The 21,160-nt window shown below is 43.3% G+C and overlaps 1 protein-coding gene across 4 annotated transcripts in view; it reads right to left on the bottom strand.

Moving 5' to 3' along the window:
- Positions 1-21,160, bottom strand: part of stau2 (staufen double-stranded RNA binding protein 2) — an 80,120-nt gene that overhangs the window by 14,555 nt on the left and 44,405 nt on the right. The window contains exon 13 of one of the 4 annotated variants that reach the window (XR_009708480.1): positions 16,725-16,863. The exons of 1 other annotated variant lie outside the window; for it this stretch is intronic. Coding sequence is in view for 2 of the 3 variants with exons in the window: in XM_061237585.1 (XP_061093569.1) it covers positions 16,725-16,838 (114 nt within the window). In the remaining variant the exon portion in view is untranslated. The remainder of the gene's footprint in view (positions 1-16,724; positions 16,864-21,160) is intronic. 2 more of the 4 variants (XM_061237587.1, XM_061237585.1) reach the window with 2 other exon arrangements.

Genomic DNA, 21,160 nt, shown 5'->3' with positions numbered 1-21,160 from the left:
AACAATTTGTGCAGGGCATTATCCTGCTGAAAGAGACCACTGCCATCGGGGAATACCGTTGCTATGAAGGGGTCTACCTCATCTGTAACGTTTAGGTAGGTGCCGCGTGTCAAATCGACGTTCACATGAATGCTCGGAACCAGATTTTCCGAGCAGAACATTGCCCAGAGCATCACACGCCCTCCACCGGTTTATTTTCTTCCCACAGAGCATCCAGGTGCCATCTCTTCCCCAGGTAAACGGTGAACACGTACCTGGCCATCCACATGAGTCATCGGACCAGGCAACCTTCTTCCAATGCTCTGAAGTGCCCATTGTAGGCGGTTTAGACAGTGGACAGGGGTTAACATTGGCACTCTGACTGGCCTGTGGCTACACGCGCCATACGCAGGAGGGTGTATTACACTGTGTGTTGCGACACGTTCCTCCCGTAACCATCATTAACATTTTCTGCCATTTGTGCCACAGTAGCCCTTCTGTTGGTTCAGACCAGATGGGATAGCCTTCGTTGCCCTCCCGTATCGATAAGCCTTGGGTGCCCAATACCCTGTCGCCTGGTTCATGGTTTGTCCCTCCTTGGACCACTGTCTGTAGGTACTCACCACTGCTGGCTGGGAGCACCATACAGGCCTTCTTGTTTTCGGAGACGCTCTGGCCATAACGGCCCTTGTCAAAGTTGCTCAGATCTTTACACCTGCCCGTTTCTCCCGCATCCAACAGATTGACTACTGTTCGCTTGCCATCTAATATAGCCCAGACCTTGACATGTGCTGCTGTTATGATATAGTCAATATAATCCGCAAGTCATAATGCTTTGGCTCATTGTTATACTGTATATCAGAAAGCTTGCTGCTTCATTTCAGAGAAAGCACCATACTGATGTGTTGTGAATTTTCTCCATGCTGCAGTACTAAAGAGCGACTTACACTCTTTGTTTTGGATTTTGGGGATTTTTGTTTTTTCCTTGACACAATGGCAGTAACTTCCTACATTACGAGTTCTGTAATTGGAAGAATGTGTACTTAAGAAGGTTTTGTGGTAAAGAGAAGCATGAAGTACAATGAACACAGAAGGGTCCTTCTGTGGAACCAGTGTGGGATGCATTTATAAAACATTGCAAAGTTACACTTGCACCTGCTGTTCCCTCCAAGAATGGATACTCTCACAATCTCTACATGTGCTATAGAGTGCCATTCTTGAGTGCTAAAATCACCCCAGCTGAAATAAGACTGATACCGGCCCTACATTGGAAAATCCATCCAATTGAGATAGAAAGCACCTCTCTCTTTCTGAGTGATTTTCATTAAGATAGATACAGTGCTATAGTTTCCCCCCATAATCCTCATCCGGAATGGGAATCAATCTCATGTCCCACAGCATCAATTAACAAGCAGAACTTTTTTTTTTTTATACTTTTGAGACAGAGAGCTGCGATTCTACAGTGTCTGAGAGATTTATGTGGATGCCCAGCAACAGCTTCCTCACATATTTAAAGATATCCTAATAACACATATTAATAACTTTAGCATACTGTTTAGCAGCTATGTTTTTATAATAGCACACTAACTGCTAAAAAGAGAACACAAACAATGTCAGGAACTGTCATACAGTCAAAGAGTTGGGAGCAGTATTCCTCTGGACAACAGTGATGCGTCTTTGCAGTAAACTTGCAGCTAGCTAGCCTCCTATGCTTGGATGAGAGATACTATATAATGGGGAGACACTTTAAATGGCTTGTTAGCAGGACATTCTGAATTTTTTTGAACATTGCCAACTTCTAGAGAATGTAGCCAAAAAAACATTAAGAGGACCATTATAGCATCGAAAAATATACCTCTTTAAAGGTTTTAATATTAGCTAACAGTAGCCTATAGACCATCAGAAACAAATAAATTCAGCAAATTCTCGGGAGTACTATACCCTGCTTGACCAATCCTTGTCTTTTGAGTACTCAAGTACCGAAGTACTCATGCTCATCCGTACTTCAAATAATTGACTTATTGTTATTACTCACTGGTACATTTCAGATAAGTGATCTGACCAGTAAATGAGGCATCAAAGAGCTTACTGTCAAGGCCTACTCGAGAGACTGCACTGTAAAGTGCCTTGGGGGCAATTTGTATAAACAGCAATATACTGAGTTAGAGTTGATGGTTTGGTTTGACAATCTTTAAATGAAAAAGGGTATTTTTCACAGTGAACATTAAAGGACCCAAAAGCTGAGGTCAAAAAGGAGATAAATGCATTCCGCTTCTCTATAGGCTTCATGGTCATTTCTATCACAGCGGTCATAAATCCGAGAGCGCCTCTGCATTTCTCAAGCCCCATATTCTAACAGTAATTGCTCTACTGATCCATACAGGAAAGAGCAAGCTAGGGGAAGTGAAATCCATCACTGGCGAGGTTAAAGGTGGCCAGGGCTAGCGGCGCTGGCTGCAGTACATCCATGCACCGTGCCTGCTAAAAACAGAACGCAGTCGAGTGTGTGTACAGCACGAGGTGAAGACGTGTGAACATGCAGGAAGCGCTCAGATGTGAGCTCGGTTAGTTTGACCTATAGAAAGGTATGGCTTCTCCATGCATGTTCATGATGTGGGTACAGTTCAGCCCGTACTAATACCCCTCTGTCTGTCGGAAGTGGTGTAAGGTATGGCTTCTCCATGCAGGTTGATGGATGTGAGTACAGTTCAGCCCGTACTAATACCCCTCTGTCTGTCGGAAGTGGTGTAAGGCATGACTTCTTCACGCAGGTTGACGCATGTGGGTATAGTTGAGCCCGTATGAAGCTAATACCCCTCTACCTGTCGGACGTGGTGTAAGGTATGACTTCTCCACGCAGGTTGACGCATGTGGGTACAGTTCAGCCCGTACTAATACCCCTCTGCCTGTGAGTAGTGGAGCCAGAGGAAGCGCAGGCCAGTGCTAATCCTGCGCTGTCTGTTAGCGCCTCTCTCCTCCCCTGCAGAGGAGCGTGGGGGACTCAGGAGGACGAGGGGAGCGCAGTGCGCTGTAACCCAAACCTGTAACCGGAGAGCGGCTGCAGCCAGACGCCGTTTTACGCCCCTTCCTCCGGCCGGGTCCTCGGCCCCCGAGCCGCGGGGAGGAGACCTAAGCACTCCGCGTCCGCGGGGGAAATGGCCGTAAAACAGTCAAACGTGTTGTTTAATGAGCGGCTCGTCCCTGAAGAGCCGTGATAATGTCAGTTACTCAACACGCGCAGGACCCCGGCCGGCGGGCCGTCGCGCCTCTGCCAAGTTCCCAGCCTTCCCGCGCTCGAGCGCCACGGACCGCAAGACCGCCGCCAAGCCGCGCACTCTTTTCACTGTGTTGGAAAACTCCAAGGAGTTTCCATGGTTACCTGCCGTCTAATCTCTAAATAGATAATCAATAAAAATGTATTTATCTAAAACAAGAAATTCCTTTTCACTTAAATAAAGCATTGCATTTTCATCAGGTCATAGTTTGACGCGTGGGTTTGGAGCTGGAATAAATGATTTAAGATGTTCCTGGTCCTGAGATGTGCAACATTTCAACACAGCTTGACGTGCATGACATGAGAAACCACAAGAGCCTCCTTCGTGTTCTGGAGACGTAATGTGATGCCCAGGGACTCAAACTCTCCTGAATATGCGGTTGATTATACTGTTAGTTTAACAACTGTACACATTGAATAGGTTTCATAAACAATTTTTGCAGAACAAAGCTGTGTTTTGTATTTACTCTTTATGCATTATCACGATCTGGGTGTATGTCCTTCCCGTTTACAGATCGGAAACAGGGCTGGGTTTGCAAGCTCTCTGGGGCTGTTGGAATTTCAAACCACAATACTTAACACTAAACAGATTTGGCATTTCACTCCCTGAATGCATTAGGAAGTATAAAATATCAACAAATTTAAATAAGTGCAAAGTCAAAAAATGGATTTCATAACAAATGAGAACATGAAAGCAATGTCACAGGGACGGATCACAGATCACAGGTCACAGATTCAGCGAAAGTCAATAGGCTTATCACCTTCCACAAGGGGATAAACACGGACCTCTCATTCTCAATGGACTTCCCTGATGTCACATCCCGCCTGTCAAAATTTTGCAGTCACAGAAATGAGGCGGGTAAGAAACATGGCCAGTAAACGTCAAACTGTGCGCCCCGCGTCTACCGCGGGTCCGTTTGGCAAGCAGCGGACTGACCGGGGTCCAGTTTCACAGGCCATCTTGCGCGTTTTACTGCGTGGCCGACAGACAGTAAACACCGGTCTCTCGGCTTCAGCGCGAGATTAGGACGGGGCTAATTATGTTTGGGACTGTAAAACCGCAGGAGGAATTGTAAAGTTGCTCAACAGGTCTGAGCGCCGTATCCAGAGGAACAAAAGGAGAGTGGCGGAGAGAGCCAGGCTGCTGAGGCCGTGAGGCCGTTCTCTCAGAGAGCAGACTTCAGAAGGGGGTCCCCCCCCTCCTCCCCCTCCCCTCCCAGTACAGGGGCTGCTCCCACCATCAGAGGTCAGGGTACTAATGGAGCACCTTCTGGCCTCCTTCAGCTTTAGAAAACATTCTCTCTCCCTGCCTTCTTATAAATCAATTCTACTCTTTCACAGCGCAGGGCTTTCTCTGTGATGTCCAGAGCACGTCTCATTTCAAAGTCTTCTCCCGCCTCGCCTTCCGACGCTCACACGGTTACACATTTACTTTCTGGCTGCGATGCTAAATCCACACACGCGCGCACACACACACACACACACACACACACACACACACAGCACTGAGCTGCTCTTCTACGCAGTTTAGAAGCCGTAGGCTTTCGGCTGCCCTGGATTTCAGACGAATGCATAATTGTGGAATTGCATTCTGCCAAGAAGGGTCCAGTTAATCCTGGCATGTGGAAGCACTGAAGCGTCCCATCACTTACTGAAGTGATGGTCAGAATTATGAACGTAATATTTTATAGACAGGATATTCCTGGATGAGGCCATAATATCTCACTTTTTATGATTCGACTATCACAATACTTTCATACATTAATTATTTGTTCATTTCTACTGTAAACAGACAACTGAAAACTAATTTCATGTTTCCCCCCTAGTTTTCTCACGCCACTGGAGTTTTATTGAGTTCTAAAAACAGGGTGCAGGAATCTTAAGCTTTGAAAGCACACTTGGAAAACATGGTATCAGACATATCATAGTGAACCATAAAAAGTTAACCATAAAACAATATATTACCTATAGACAAGCAGAAATAACCACTAGGAGTAGTCCTAACTTTTAGCATTTCATAATCGTGCCCATTCAACTTTTCATTAAAAATATTCCACTACAAACAAGGTAAAACATTTTCACTAATTAATGTCAATTTCGATGTTTGCATATAATAAAATATACCTGCTTGGTGCATGTATTGAAATACTTCCATTTTTAATTTATACTATATCAATTATTACATTACATTACATTATTGGCATTTGGCAGACGCTCTTATCCAGTGCAACATACAGTTGATTAGACTAAGCAGGAGACAATCCTCCCCTGAAGCAATGCAGGGTTAAGGGCCTTGCTCAAGGGCCCAACGGCTGTGCGGATCTTATTGCGGCAATACCAGGATTAGAACCACCGACCTTGCGTGTCCCAGTGATTTACCTTAACCACTACGCTACAGGCCGCCCTATATAGATTATTCCCAATCTTTGTGCATACATGCTAAAACAGCAAAGTGAGATTACAATTATGACCAATTTCATGACGTATATAGCCAGCACAAGATTTCCTATTCCATTTTCCGGTATTTTATTTCATATTAGAGGGAGCTGTGGTGCTTGTTCTTTTCCCTTAGACCTGCGTTTACTTCACTGAGAAGCAGAAGTGGAAGCCAGCCATCAGGGACTGAAACTGTTTGGAAGCGGATGTTTCTCGAGATAGTGCGAATGTTCCCTTGGCTAATTTTCTGAGAGACATCAGAGCGCTCGCACCTCCCCGACGGGCGGAATCTGGCCCTTGCTGTGATGCTGTGGGCAGGCTAACAAAAGTTGTGTTTGCCCCGTCAGCGGGGGAGAGTCGCACTGCGGTCGTAATCCGCCTTAACTCCTAGCACCTCATGTAACGTGGCCCTCTTGGGGAAGTCTGGGCCTGGGATTTGAAAACAACCATTTGCATAAAGATGAGAGAGGCTTGCGGGTCAACAAAATAGCTTTCTAAACAAAGTCTGCTCGCATTTACATAAGATAATAGGAGTTGAAGTGTTATCATTGATCCCCATAAAGAGAACCCCTGTCAAGGCCTAACACCCAAATGTCATTCATTTTAGATGAAGAGGGAAAAGAAAACATTGCCACGGGCCTAAACTGGTTTTTGAAAAGCCTTACACAATAAAGCCGTATTTTACACTGATGTGATTCAGCCACAGAAATCAGTAAGGCCTGCACTTGAGGAAATAAATGCTATAATTAAATAGCGTCTGAAAAGCTATTTTTAAATGAATAAATCTAAGAATCATGGGAGAGGTTTCTCAATTCCGGGAACAGGCGACAGCGGTTAATAACTACAAACAATGGGATTCATTGTCTGTGCGAGCCTACAATTACTGACAGTAAGTTACTCTTTGGTGAAGCACTCGGCAATGATTAATGTTGAAAAGCTCTTAACCACAAGACACACAGCGAGAAAGGCAAGACGTGTGTCACATATCAAGTTAAGGGCTATTTCAATCCCAAATTATTCCTTGGGGTACAACCGAAAACTTACACAAAGGACATTCATTGTTCTAAAGTATAAATCCAGCCATGCCAATGTTAGCAGAATCATCTCATAGACCCCACCCTGCACAGTTGGGGGGATGTCAGCTCAGAGATTATTTGCATTAATCCATAGAGAAGGGTGAAAAATACAATCTTGCAGATGCTCAAACAGAAAGAATGTCCAGTGTGGTCTTTCATCAGGCAGAATCACCTCTCCACAGAGAGAGGGGAGATGTGAGGAGTCAGGTTTGTAGCCAGCAGGTTACAGGATTGATTTCCTAAACATGCTGCTGTATACTTGATCAAGTTACTTAACCTGAATTGCTTCAGGTACAAATACAAAGCACAAACAAAGATAGCATGTATAAAAAAGCAGGGGAAAAAAAAGGAAAAGAGTATCTCCATGATCGGACATAATGCTGCTCTCTTTCAGACCAGCCGGGCAATAAAGAAAACCTCTAAAAACTAAAACTAAAGGGAAATAAAAAAAACACACATTAACCAATAAACCTATGTGGTTTCAAGGCAATTTTATTTCAAGTTGTTTAGATAAAATCCCCTTATTTTACCCCTGCGGCTTGGATCCGTCCTTGAGTGAGATCATTGTGTCGTTTTACATTTGTGTCAGTAACGGTCTCCCCACTGAGCCTGTCCGTCAGCTGTGACGGGGCTTCGCCTGCTGTTGATGAGCGGCCAGAGGTGTAAACGCTTCACAGGAACCCCCACGGCCCCACCAGGACTGGCACATTCACACGGCCCTTTTAATCCCCCTAATTAACGGCTGAACCCTGTTTGCGCCTTGCCGATATAAAGCAGTTACACAGTGATTTCAGCCGAGTGCAATGGTGTGAAGTTAAACGCTGCTTTGCGGAACCCAATAATGTGTGTATTGCACTCCAAGGTTTACAGTCAGCTTCCAGATAAGCAAAGAAAGATGAAACAACATTCTCCAATAAAAATGTGTGGTCTAAGATGCAAACATGGAGAGCAAACATGTTTTACATGCTGTTTGAGGCATTTGACACAAGTTACGTTCCGTTGCTTTCCAATTTTTACGGAATTTCTACAGCTATAGACCAAGTGAAACCATAAGCGGAAAATTTCTGCGACTTATACAACATTGCTATGAAGTTAAAAGCACAGGTAATGCCTGCTATTCAAACATGTAATGGCCCTGATAAGATATTCAAAGTGGTGTAGTACTCCACACCCCAGACCCTGTGAACTGATTTAGTGATTTAATCCCATCAGCCGTTCCCATCAATTCTTGTCTGATAAGAGAAAAGAAGACTTTTGCCAATATGCTTTAAATCACCATGTAACCCTCTAAACACACCCTTTCCCTTTTAGCATCATTGTGGGCAATGACCAAGGGAACAACAAAACACATCCTGTGCTCACCTCTAGTTAAATCGGATGCTACTATCACTTTAAATCGTTGTCAACATGGACACAGAAGCAAATATGACGAGATTAATTTCAAATTCAGGGTCTGTAGCTTCACCAAGAAAGCAGGGCCACATATACATCAGCAAAACCAATTTAAATGGTAATTCATACAGCTGGACTCAAACATTATGGAAATACAAACAACCTTACACATAGGAGTCCTTTATCACCTGCATTCTAAAAATATATCAGGAGAGACAGAAATGCGCATGTGAAGCAAATAGGTTTGACAAATGGACTGTGTTTCTTTGCCAATGTAATGAACGCTGGGGTTGGACAGTAGACACCAGACCTGAGAAGTGGGAAATGATTGAGTGAGAGCATTGACAGACCCGATGAGGCCAGTTAACCTTGTGTCAAGCTACTCCAGGACAGACGGGCAAGTGGCTAATGTTCTCCTATTGCCAACTGTTTTCGTTTCGAGAGGCCACTTAAACTATCAACAAGTTCCCAAACGTGCAAGTTCATGTTTATATTGTTCTGCTGATAAACACTTCCTCTGGCTGGCCAATATGGACCAGGCCTGAGAATCTGATGAGTGCGGACACCCGCCTTCACCCTCCCCCATAACACTCCACTCCCCCCCCCTTCTGGCGCTACGTTTTAATTTCCCACATTCTAATCTCCCGACTTGAAAGTGGTTTCCTAAGGAAAACAGATGACAGACAGGCGGGGTGAGTGATAGCGGTGTGGCAAGGCTTTGTTTTCTCATGAAGACCCGGCTGTGAGTGCGGACGGTGGTGAGGAGGGCCCTGAGGAGTGTCCCGGGCCTTCTTCAAAGACGGCCTAATGTGATCTCCCTGCAGCACGGTCCTCTTGACAAATGGGTGCTGTGCTACCCTGTACCTCCTGCTAAAACCCCCACCATTTCTGCAACGGTCTCCAGAGACCCATAGACCGCAAATTACACCAGGGGGAGAGGAGGGTGGTTAAAAGTAAAAGCCTAAATGCTAAGTGTGATGCTGCTGTAAAACAATTTAATCATTACTCTCATTAAGTGCTTAACCAGTAATGATAGAATATACACTCACTGAGCACTTTATTAGGAACACATATACACCTACTTATTCATGCGATTATCTAAACGGCCAATCATGTGGCAGTAGTGCAATGCATAAAATCACAGGTCAGGAGCTTCAGTTAATGTTCACATCAACCATCAGAATGGGGAAAAAAAGTGACTGTGGAATGATTGTTGTGCCAGACAGGGTGGTTTGAGTATCTCAGAAACTGTTCCTAAACTATCTCCTAGGACTTTCATGCACAACAGTCTCTAGAGTTTGCAGAGAATGGTGCGAAAACTATAAAATATCTAGTGAGCAGCAGTTCTAGGGGAAAAAATGCCTTGTTAATGAGAGAGGTCAGAGGAGAAGGGCCCGACTGGGCCCGTTAATTTATAAGCTAATTCAAATATAAGAATTACACTGTAACCAGCAAAGATTGATTTATTAATGTATACATTGTTTTAATTGCTGAAAAAAAGTGTGTAATTCCCAAACCAAATGCATATAACTGTGTATAATAATAATACGATTGTTGGTCTCTATACTGCTGCAATAATTTTGACTTTTCCAACAAACTGGCTATTAAAATTCATGTAAGGAGTGGCTTCACATGTATCGCAAGCGTCACAACTTTTATAACTCAACAAAGCTGTTTCTTCATTACAGTAAGTGGAGCAAGTTTTGCAAGTAGAAGTCCAATTGTCACTGACCAGCGAAAAAAAAAGAGAAAAGATAATTATAGAGTTCTGTCACTCGCTGGATTTGCGTAATGAGACATTTCTATGTTTCCATTTTTATCCATATTTATAAATGCTCCACTGGTTCCCTGAAGGAAAGAAAGCTCCCCAGCAGTAATGAGACTGTTATTGGCGGTGGCCGTTGGCCCAAATCGTGACACCGCTCTGGGCATTTGCATGTGTGAGGTGATGGACCAGGCGGAGAGCGCCAGGGTTAGTGTTTAATGAGCCCGGCGTACCAGCTCACAGCTCCCTGGGGAAAGGGGTTCCAACACGGCTCCACACTAAAATAAAACCCACCCTGCAGTATGGTATAGCTCTCTGCCCTGTGGCTTTGCTGGCCCAGATTCAGGCTAACCACAATTCACTTTGTTCCTCCATTTTGAGTATCTCTCCAAGAGATTTGCATCGGGCATTTGGCTGAATTTGCCTGAATTGAATCACAAGGTGCAAGCTTCCTAAGGCGTGGAGTAGCAAACCAGGCATACACTGCAAAAATGACTGTCATAGCAAGCATTTTAGTCTTGTATTAAGACTCACAATCTTTTTTTTTCCCTCTCAAGTAGAAATTATTAGCTTGTTTTAACTTATTGTTTGCTTGACAAGTGAAATTTGCTTATCCATTGGCAAATCGTGAAATTAGTGGTTTTACCTTACAGTTTTTATCTTATTTAGCAAAAAAGCTATAGAAGTAAGATTTCAAATCTCAATACAAGACTAAAACACGTATTAAGGTTGACTTATTTTGTTTTTGTAGCGCACGGTGTTCTGAAGGTTTAAAGAAATAAAGCATGCAACTTTCACCTTGCTATGCCATTGCTCAGCTTGGCCTGATTCCTTAACTTAACATTTTGTACCCTAATAAGGTAAAACCATTAGGCCACATGGGCTAATCAATGTCACCAATCATTTGATTTATGACACTCAGCCATGGACAAGGAATGCAAACTAACTGTCACAGGCAAACTTTTTTGGTAGCCCTCAAATGCATCCAATCTGCCAGCTTTGCTGTCTGCGAGATACAGTACTTGAATAAAACCAGAAATTAACATTCCAAAAGAAGGGCCAAGCATAAAACAACCAACGCATACCATTTTATATCAAACATTGCTTAAATCTATCTGACATTTGCTTGAGAGAGACACCATATTATGGTGCTTGGGCCTTTTGCACTTTTTGGTCTGAATACAGATTTAAATCTACAGCATGCCATAAGATTAACGATGGTATGTAACTGACAAGAAAGATAATAAAATATCATCTGTCTCCAGCAATGCACTGGCAGTTGATTAAAATCCCGCAGGACAAAAAGAGCCCTTTACTCATTGCAGATTTGAAGGGGAAATTGCCTGTTTTTACACTAAGAGATTTGCTACAGGTGCTGCCAGAGGAGACTGAGACGTTACACAAGCGTTCCGTGACACAATGTGAAGATTTGAACAGCTGCCCGCGGAGTAGGAGCGCGACCCCCGACCGAGAGGGCCTGCTGTAGCAGCGTCTCCAGATCCGCTCCGGTGGAGACTTCAAACAGCCTGGGGTCTGTAGGTGGCCAGCGGGGAGCTTCTGAAGACAAACCCAGCGCTCACTCAGTCATGAATCAGGCCTGCCAATAGCTGCCCATTTTCTCAACAGGTGTCTCCATCATCAGCACAATCCATTTCAGCCCGCTTGTCATAATGAGCTGCTCCTCTTCCGACGGCAGGAATGCACACACACTAAAAACCTGGCTCCCCTGGCCTCCCTTCTCCCTCGCCGGCAGTAAACTACTGCCAAGGAAGGCAAGGTCAGGCGTCCAATTAATTACCCCTGAGCAAGCCATATTTTGGTTCTTGGGGAGTGCTTTTATTTATGAAAGTATATCTTTTTGCAGTGATACGCCAGGGGGGGTTTTTGTGGGGGCAGCAGCAACACAGGATCAACAGAAATTTAATTACTGTTTGCCGCAGGAGTAACCCTCAGATGCGCCATTTCAGCAACTTAAAAAATAAGAATATTGGAAGAAAATAACTATCTTGAGACATATATATCTATTAATACAGAATACAACTTCAAGCCGAGATGAATTGATAATTTGGTCCATAGACTGGGTCACTTTCTCTGTGTAGTAGTGCTGACAACCTGGGCTATTTCTCAAGTTAATTTGTACAAATTAAAATGTTATCAGTCATTGACCTGTCAAGTCAGTAATTGTTCCTCAATAAACCTTATTATATGAAACACCTAGACATTATATAGATACAGTTGTGCTTGGTTGGCTTGTATGATGTGTATTTTCTGAGGGAGAATTTCTCCCTATTGTTAAATTAAAACAGAGTTCATAGGCAGTACTATTGAATTTTTATTAAGGCCAAAGAACCAGGCACCTTTCCACCATTCGGCCTATACCTTTCCTACCATACGGGAGAGCTTCACTTGACTTCATGGGAAAACACTGGCCAGTTGAGAGCAGAATTACGCTATGGGGAACATCAGCTGCCACATTCGCCCGGCACCTCCCATTTCAGGGCTGTCACATTTGATGAGTAACACCTCACAGGCTGGGCCGCTGACCCTACAGTGACACTTGTTTTTTCACACAGAAATCTGTTCTGTGTGAATGTGACCATCCTAACGTGGTTCCAATGCCAAATTAAATTCAGGGAGGTAACTTATGGTGAAAGAAAAGACGGAATGCCACAATGATTCTGGACTGCTCCAAAGGCAGGAAGTCCTGCACATGATGTGCACGATTCCTTTATTAGCCTTCATATTTCAGCGTACCTACGGCCCCCTATCCACAGCTGTGACCGTAGCTCAGGCATTGCCCTTCTCATGCGTATGCCTCTGACGTTATGCTGTTGCTAGAAGTTGTCCCACACTCACTGTATCTTTGTCTTATTTCCATAGCTCTTCCTATACTCCCCACACTCCCTATTATTGTTTCTTTTTTGCCTCTCCTCCTGATAAGGCACCTGCCCCTGAGTCCTGAGTCATTCCTGTGAGCTGCCCACCCCTGTTTCAGCATGCAACCCCACCCTCAGACCGTCAACTCTGGATGCTTCCTACATCCTGTCCTGTCCTGAGTAGACTGACTAAAACGGCCAGAACCACATCTTGTCCCTATGGACCCACACCCGGGGGAGGCCAGAGGAGACAGCAGGATCCAGACTCATCAGCTGGGGTCTAAGATTTCTTCCTTCATGCCATCCAGAGTTTTTCTTGTCATGCACTGTTGACTTTGGCTTGCCTTTCCAGGTCTAGGGCAGGTATGCTGTCAAGAATATTTACAAAGCCTGGTTTAGAATCAGATCCACAGGTCTGTGTGCCATATGGATGTTTCAATAAAACCAATCTATATCATTGGACATTGATAGAAAAATAGAAGAGTGGTAGAGGTTCCAGAGATAAGGCATCATATAGAACACATTTGAGTTGAACAATGACCCAGCTGAAGCAGAATGTGAAGATTCACACCTTGACGTTATCTCAGGAGTTAGAACACATGCACAGGTGGGTAATGCTAGATGCGGGCATGACCTGTTCCCTAAGCTTGAAATAACCTACTTACTGTATAAAGGCGAAAAATAAGATACACCAAACATTATAAATATACCGCACGTAAACAAACCAGACAAAAATGACTGAACTCTATATTTTATGTTACCTACATCCCCCTTCAAGACTGTTTCTGAACAGGAGGTCCTGATATTAAAATGTAAAAATGGCACAATTTGCTATCATTCTGGTGTTCAGTGAGAGAAGCTCTCATTTTGAATCGTGGAGTCTATTAACTCAAATCTTCCCGAACCAGGGACATCGTCCCTGCGACTTAGAGCGAACATCACTGTGACACAAAGACATATAGCCTGGTTATCAGGGGGAATACCGAGCTGTGTGGCGTAGGTTTTTTAAAAATGTGCACATGTGTTTGGCAGATGGCTGTGAGGAGCTGACAATGCAGCTGTACATATTACGCACTCTGCACCTCCGGAATGTCTGTGCCGGGCTAGAGATCACGTCAGGTAGAGCGGGTCTTCCTTTAATGCTGACAAAAGGCAGAGTCTGACAGACACATGGGGAGCCGGGCGCAACAAGCGTGGTCCGAATGCGCTCATCACCGACCGTGGGTGCAACCAATCCACCGCTCGCTTGGCATGGGCCCTATTGTGTAGTGTAGTGGTTAAGGTATATGACTGGGACCCGCAAGGTCGGTGGTAGCCACAATCCGCACAGCCGTTGGGTCCTTGAGCAAAGCCCTTAACCCTGCAGTGCTCCAGGGGAGGATTGTCTCCTGCTTAGTCTAAGCAACTGTACGTCGCTCTGGATAAGAGCGCCTGCCAAATGCCATTCATGTAATGCAATTATACATTAATTCAGTTTTCCCATTTCGATTGCAAATAAATGCTGTACAAATACTGTAAATATACAGTATGCATACCAACATAATACATACAATTGGCAAGATTAGATAACATCAAAACCAGTCATTGCATTAAACATCAAGAGAGATAAACCCAAAGGCCAAAATCCATTCCAAATTAGACTGTAAGACAGCGCTCTGCCGAAGCTCCCGGAAACATTTATCATGAAACTTATCAGAACATTACCAATGTCTAATTAGAGACAAGATACCCTATCAGGTAATTATAGTGTTTTGCTCGATATGAGGCAAACACCATGAGCAAAAATGTCGAACTTTGTTTATAGAACTGATTTCCGCGCACCACTGCATGTCTCTTTTATGGCGAACAGCCATGTAGTTTGTTAATATGTTACAGAAGTGTGAAGGTCCTTCGCTGCTGGCGTCGGTCCTAATTAAAATAAGAACCGCTCGGATACGGTCAAAATGCGAAACGAAACGATCCTAGACAGCCGGCGGGTCTCTTCTCCCGCCATGTAAGGGGAAAAGGAGGCTAACGTTTTCGCTTTTCATTAAAATCCACGGCCCGTGATGCACTTGTGCGACTCTGTGCGTAAGTGTCGTCGGCCGAAACACTCGCTCGCCATTGTTCGCTCTCCTTTGTCGGTCGATCGGCACTGTACTGCGGAATTCTGAGAAGAAAGAATGCTAACAGTTGGTTATGCACCACTGCCCTTGGCAACAACAAGGCTGTGTCCTATATTGCCTTAGTTTTCATTTTCACAGGACTGTCCTCACAACAGAAAGCCTATTACTGGTCATAGAACAAGCTTTATTAGAGAGCCAGCTTTGAAGGCTAGAACAAAAGATCTTCCTATGTTTAGATTAGATAACGTAAGCAACGTGTTTTCTGCTTGGTCGACGGCACACAATGAGGCACCTCCAGAATAAATGCTTGGACGAAAACGAGCAGATCCCAAGGATATTTCGCCATAATTAATTTAGGAATAAGAAAAAAAAAAAAACATCTCCATCTTGTCTGGGACAAATGCTACTAGCAGCTTTATCATTAACAAGAATATGGCAAAACAAATTCTGATTTCTTCAGAAGAAGTGCACTCACCGATTTTAATTTTAAGTGATGGTAACACATTAAATGAGGTGTTAAATTTGATAATGAGGCCTTTGTTTGGCAGTGTAAACCCATTGGTTACATGCACTACTATGCCAAAATCATAATTACACAGCAAGCTTTCAAATTGAAGATCCATGTAGAAAAACTACAGAAGCAACACAAAATGAACAGCTTTTACAACTAATGTCATTGTTTTATGCAAAGTCATTCAATTCCAACAGTTCAAAGGATTCACAATTGTAGCTAGTATCATGGTGTGGAAAAGTTTGTCCCTGTTGACAAACAATTACAATGAGTAATTAGCGGCAAGTTGAAATTTTTGTCATTTTAAATAGGGATGGACCGATCTGACACGGAGTAATGTTAAGTGGTAAATGGATTGCATGTATGAAGCACTTTTATCCAAAGTGATTACAATTAATGCCTTTCATTCACCCATTCACACACACTCACACACCAACAGTGACAGGCTGCCATGCAAGGTGCCAACCAGCTCATCGGTAGCTATTGGGGGTTAGGTGTCTTGCTTAGGGACACTTCAACGCACTCAAGGGAAGTGACTGAACCGGTAACCTTCTGACTGCCAGACGACTGCTCTGAGCTAATGTCATCCCATCGAAAACAGTGAGTGTTATTACCTGATCCAATCCATTGATGCAAACAGTAAGTTAAATGCCGTAAACGCGTGTGATGTTGACTTACAGCGACAAAGCTTGCGTATTCTGCCTGCAAGAATTTGACAGTCTGGAAGTGAAAAGGGGGAGATGATTCACTGAGCAGAATCTTTAAGCCTTCATTAGCGGAGCACTGCCAGAAAACAGGTGATCTCACAGTGCACCTGCTAATTACACAACTTCATGGCAGCGCCACTTGTAGTGAGGCTCCAATCAACTGCCTTCACTCTACATTGTCTGAAATTTAGATTACCTAGTAACTGTAGGCTACTAAATCATTGGCTATTAAGTCTTTGAGCAGTCTTACAGGTATATAAAATGAATGAGGAAGATTTGTTACTGCCATTTCTTCTGAATTAAACCTAAAAGTTAAAGAAAAAAAGAATGCTATCGCTTGATGCTAATGATACCAAGAGAAAAGACCAAGGTCGGTTGCTACTCCTGCTGACGCGCAAAAACCATTGGCCAATATTTTTTGTTCTTGTCCGTAGGCTAACTGTTGAATAATTTTCTAAAAACAAACAACAAAAATATCGGCATCATATCGGTATTGGCTGATACTGAATGTTAACTGCAATTGGATCAGTTCAGTTCAGACATTCAGTCAACCTCAAAGGTCCACTTCCCTCATTGCTTGAATGTGTGGAGAGGGAACCGTACCTGGTCATGGCTAGCCTCAATGGAGGTCCCAATTCCAGTGAAGGTCATCTGCACAGGGGACAGAGTCAGGTAGGTGATGAAATCTTTGCCACTTTGCCCATCGTTATACAGCACCTGCATGAGGAAGACATTTCCCAGTCTAATATGATAATAAAAAAATGTCAAAGTGCAACCATCTTAGAAGGCAGGTCAAATAGAAAAGATCAACTACAGACAGAGAGTTAAAAAACTAGTGTATGAGCAAAGCTATCATAAGCAGGCGAACGTTATAATGACCCTAAAAGCCTGAAGTGGTGGGTTCTGGCCTCGACTGAAAAGACATCCGTCACCCTGGACCCACTTGATCAAATTTCTTCAAAGCTCAAGCCTATTCGTTCTGCTGTCTGACAGCCGGAGTTCTCCCACTAAAACCTCGGCCAGTTCGGTTCTGAAAGGTAAGAGAGCACTGTAAATACTTAAATAATTGAAGGAGTGCTTCTGTCAAGACAAATTCCTGAGGGGGTATCATGTCCTAATATCTGGAGCGGAGCACTGTGTCTGAGCCACGCTTATCACCAAGACAGCCGGAGGGACGTCTCCCCGATCAGTCGCATTAAAGAAGCAACACAGACGGCCTGTGTGAGCCAACCCAGGCGTTTCCACTGACCGCAGGCTACAATTTTACACTGAGATGTCTAGGGATTGAGGTTGCAGAGAAAGAAATAAAAACATTAATTAAAAAAACTCCGTCACATTAGATCCTTATTGGTAATTGGTTTCATGAACTGCTAAACAATTCTGCAGATTTGACCTGACCCACACTGTATGACCCGATCAATCTCCTTCACAGACAAAACAACCTTAACAAGAAAAAAACAAAATGAGGGAATTGTGACTGTTTTGTTGTTAAGTTGCAAAACAAATGCTCGGCCCCCCCAAGGTTCACCTCTGTGGCATAAGATTGGAGTAGAAAGAAAAAAAAAAAACAATGAAGCTAGCAACTAGCTGTTTATTTTAAGCATGGGAAAAAAAAACCTAAATTATATATTTATTTATTTTTAAAGAAAAAAAAAAGAAGAAGAAACCCTGCAAATACAATGTCAGAGATTGTCTGTCTGAGCCTATGCAGCCGGGAGGGTCATTGTGACCAATGTATACGGACTGTGACTGACAGCTTCCAGAGAAGGCAGAGGGAGAGCTGTAGCCTGATGAATTATGTTCATATTTAAAGGAGCAGCAGGGGCCAGGGGCTGCCAGACAGATGTAAACTGGGTAATAAAGCGTCAGACGCACCAGAAGCGGCCACAATACGACGCTGTGTGGAGAGGAGACTAAACCTGCTGACCCTTCTGTTTCAAATGCCCCACCCAGGAGACCAGGCGTCTACAGCCTCTTCACAAAATATACAATCCTATGAATGAAACCAGACACCTGTTCAAAGGTCCCGGGTCTGTTTGCTCACTATCACCAAGGCAAAATAACTCCAGGTTATCAGCTGAATGAAGCCCGACACACAATCTTTAAAATCTGTAGGTATTCCTAACCCGCCGAAGACCAGCCTACAATCGGCATCAAAATGTATGGAAACTACCGCAGTACATTCATCATACTTCCTTGAATGGGAAAGGCGTTACAAAACACAACTGGTGGGGAATTCAGATAAAATACAGTAATTAAGGAGAATATCCATTGAAACTACTGAATACAATGCAAAAAAAAATCTGGCACAAAACTACTGCCCTAGATATAAATATTTTTGTTCGGTTGATATGGGCTAATTTCGTATTCAGGCAGAGCAGACCCATAACAAAGTGAAGAGAAGGATGGCTGTCGGTTGAGATTCTGAGGAACAGGGGGAATACAGAATTGAACACAGGGCTTCGAGATTTGGTCAGAGAGAAAAAGGGGGGTCTGGGCGCAATAACAGCGATTCTCTGGGGAACAGTGCGGCTCTCGGGCGCGTCCAGCGAAGCGGCAGCTCCTTGATCTGCGTGGGATCGCCGGAGCGTCGTATTTTACCGATGTCAGCTGGGGGGGGCAGGTTATCAGACGGCTCCGCCAGCCCCCTCCCGCCGACAGGCCAGAAGAAGAGCATGGAAATCCGCCTCAATGTGAAAAGGGCTGCTTGCTAGGTCATTAAGAAAGGATAAAAGCACATACACATCTATGTGATGTATTGCGCAATCACTGTGTCAAGAAAACATATGCCTGATTACCAGGCCTCTGCTTCATTAACCGCTCTGTCTGAGGCCCAGCGGTGGGCAAAGTCTTTTTCCTCACCGCAAACAGCTACCAGCCAATGGAAACGGGCCTTCCAGTTTGCGGGGCCTATCACAGGAAAGGTGCTTTCATAAGGAAGAGAATATCGGTCAATGGGGAATCCCATTATTAAATGGTCTATTATAAAAGACAGAAGCTGAGTGATGTACCCACCCCATGATATTTCCCATGATATGTTTTTGTTTTTCATCACTGCACAACTAATATAGGCCAATAAAATGTTATCACATATCATTAGTAATTTCTTTAGAGCTACAGTCAAGGGATTTACTTCTGTGCATGCTCGTCTTGACTGAAGCACCATGTAAATTTGTAGTTTATCACTAAAATCACTTCTCAGAATTCTGTAAACAATTTTTGTAATTTAGATATTTTAATTGTAATCAGTTTGACTTATTTTCAGCTGCTAGTCTGCAAGAATATCTTTATTTTCTTGACGTCCGTTTGCCATTTGGTAATCATGAACACTCACTTTCAGGGTTTCCAACGTCCAGTCCCTACTCTGCCTCTCCCCATGTTAAAGAGGAGGAAGTAAAGATCATCCATGGGGCTCAAATGATACGGTTCACTAACCTCACATGACCTTTGACCCCTCCCACAACTAACACTAAGCTCTTCTTGAAGGTCTCCTGATTACAATTTCCTGCAAATATGTTCCTCTATCGCTATGCATGAGTCTTCACTTGTGTATTCAAGTTGCACTCTTGTTATCCTACATTTGTGATATCAGTCTGAAGAAAAAGAATGTCAAAAATCACACAACGTAACATGACAAAAAATGACGCAACAATAAAGTGTGCCAAAATATGACAAAATCCAGAGCATATTCGCAGTGAGCTTTATAACATGTGTAACTGTATAAACAATAATTTTACGCTTAACCAAAACAAACCGACTAGCATAATGTTTTTGCTTAGGTACAGTAATGAAGAGATTTGAAACAGATTTAAAAAAAACAGTTAGAATAAAGTATATTTTAAGCATATTTTTACATCTGCTAAGGAAGAATCTGGAGATTGTCGAGATCTGGAGGCTGTTTTAACGAGTGTGGGCTCACTGCATGGGAATTTGAGAGCATTCCAAAATATGTCAACAGATGTGTGGCTAAGGACCCCAACCAGATGGAAATGACCCATGTTTTCTATGTAGAAAACAGACAACACAATAAACAGTCGTTACTCTGTATACTGCTTGTTTGTGCAATATGCACACAATCAGTGATATAAGTGAATGTCTGCTTCTTTTCAGTGTCCTGTCATTACACGATGATCGTAATGCTGACTCCTCCTTACAATAATAGTTATGAAATCAGTTCATAAATTTAGGATTATGCACTGAAATTAAACTAGTCTGTGTTCCAGCTGGAATCAATTACACATAACTGTGTAACGTGCTATTAGGTTTCTTTGGATTCACACCAATAATTGTAGCTGCAAGTGCAATTATGCCATTCTCTTAACATAATTGATTTATAACAGTTACATTAAGTCTTCACTCATTATTAAAATTATTGCAGAATCCAAGATTTTGCCTGACCTTAATGATTCATTGCCAAGTGTTAATGTTAGCAGCGTTTCAGCATGATTCATGAAGGACTCTAAGCAAGCTAGAGTCCATTTCCCACAGCAAGTAATTACACTGAGACAAGGTTCTAGTGCTGCAACATAGGCATTCATTACACACTCAAAGATGTTCTCACTTAAATCTTGGAAGAGTTAGAAAACTAGGTTATCTTTCTTCAACAGCATTTAGGCCTCATAATTATGACAGCATGCATTTGCAGAACTTTCTCTAACACGCTCTCTAAAACAGAGCAAAGAATTCCAAAGAGAGCTGCAAGGGACAGACATGGACATATATTAGATAATGTTCTGCTTTCGTAGATTCTGTTTAGATTGTAAAACAGATTCTAATTCTTATTTTTTAGATTCCGTTCTTTCCTTTTCTCTCTACAAAAGCTGCAATGTAGGGCAGCAAAAAGTACCGGCAAGAGCAGCACCACTGCAAAGCAGTTGCTGGATGGCTCCTCCTGATAATACACTGAGATTTGGGGCACTGGCATGCTCTGTTGTGCCAGTGCTGTGGCTATCAGTGTAGCTGTAGAATCACCACAGAGGGAGGGTTTCAGTAACTGAGAGTGTCCCATCTCACCTTCCAAGCGAGGCTATTCCAGTTGA

This window comes from Conger conger, chromosome 4 (assembly GCF_963514075.1).
Source record: "Conger conger chromosome 4, fConCon1.1, whole genome shotgun sequence".
Taxonomy (NCBI): domain Eukaryota; kingdom Metazoa; phylum Chordata; class Actinopteri; order Anguilliformes; family Congridae; genus Conger; species Conger conger.
This window is presented reverse-complemented; position numbering and strand designations above follow the sequence as displayed.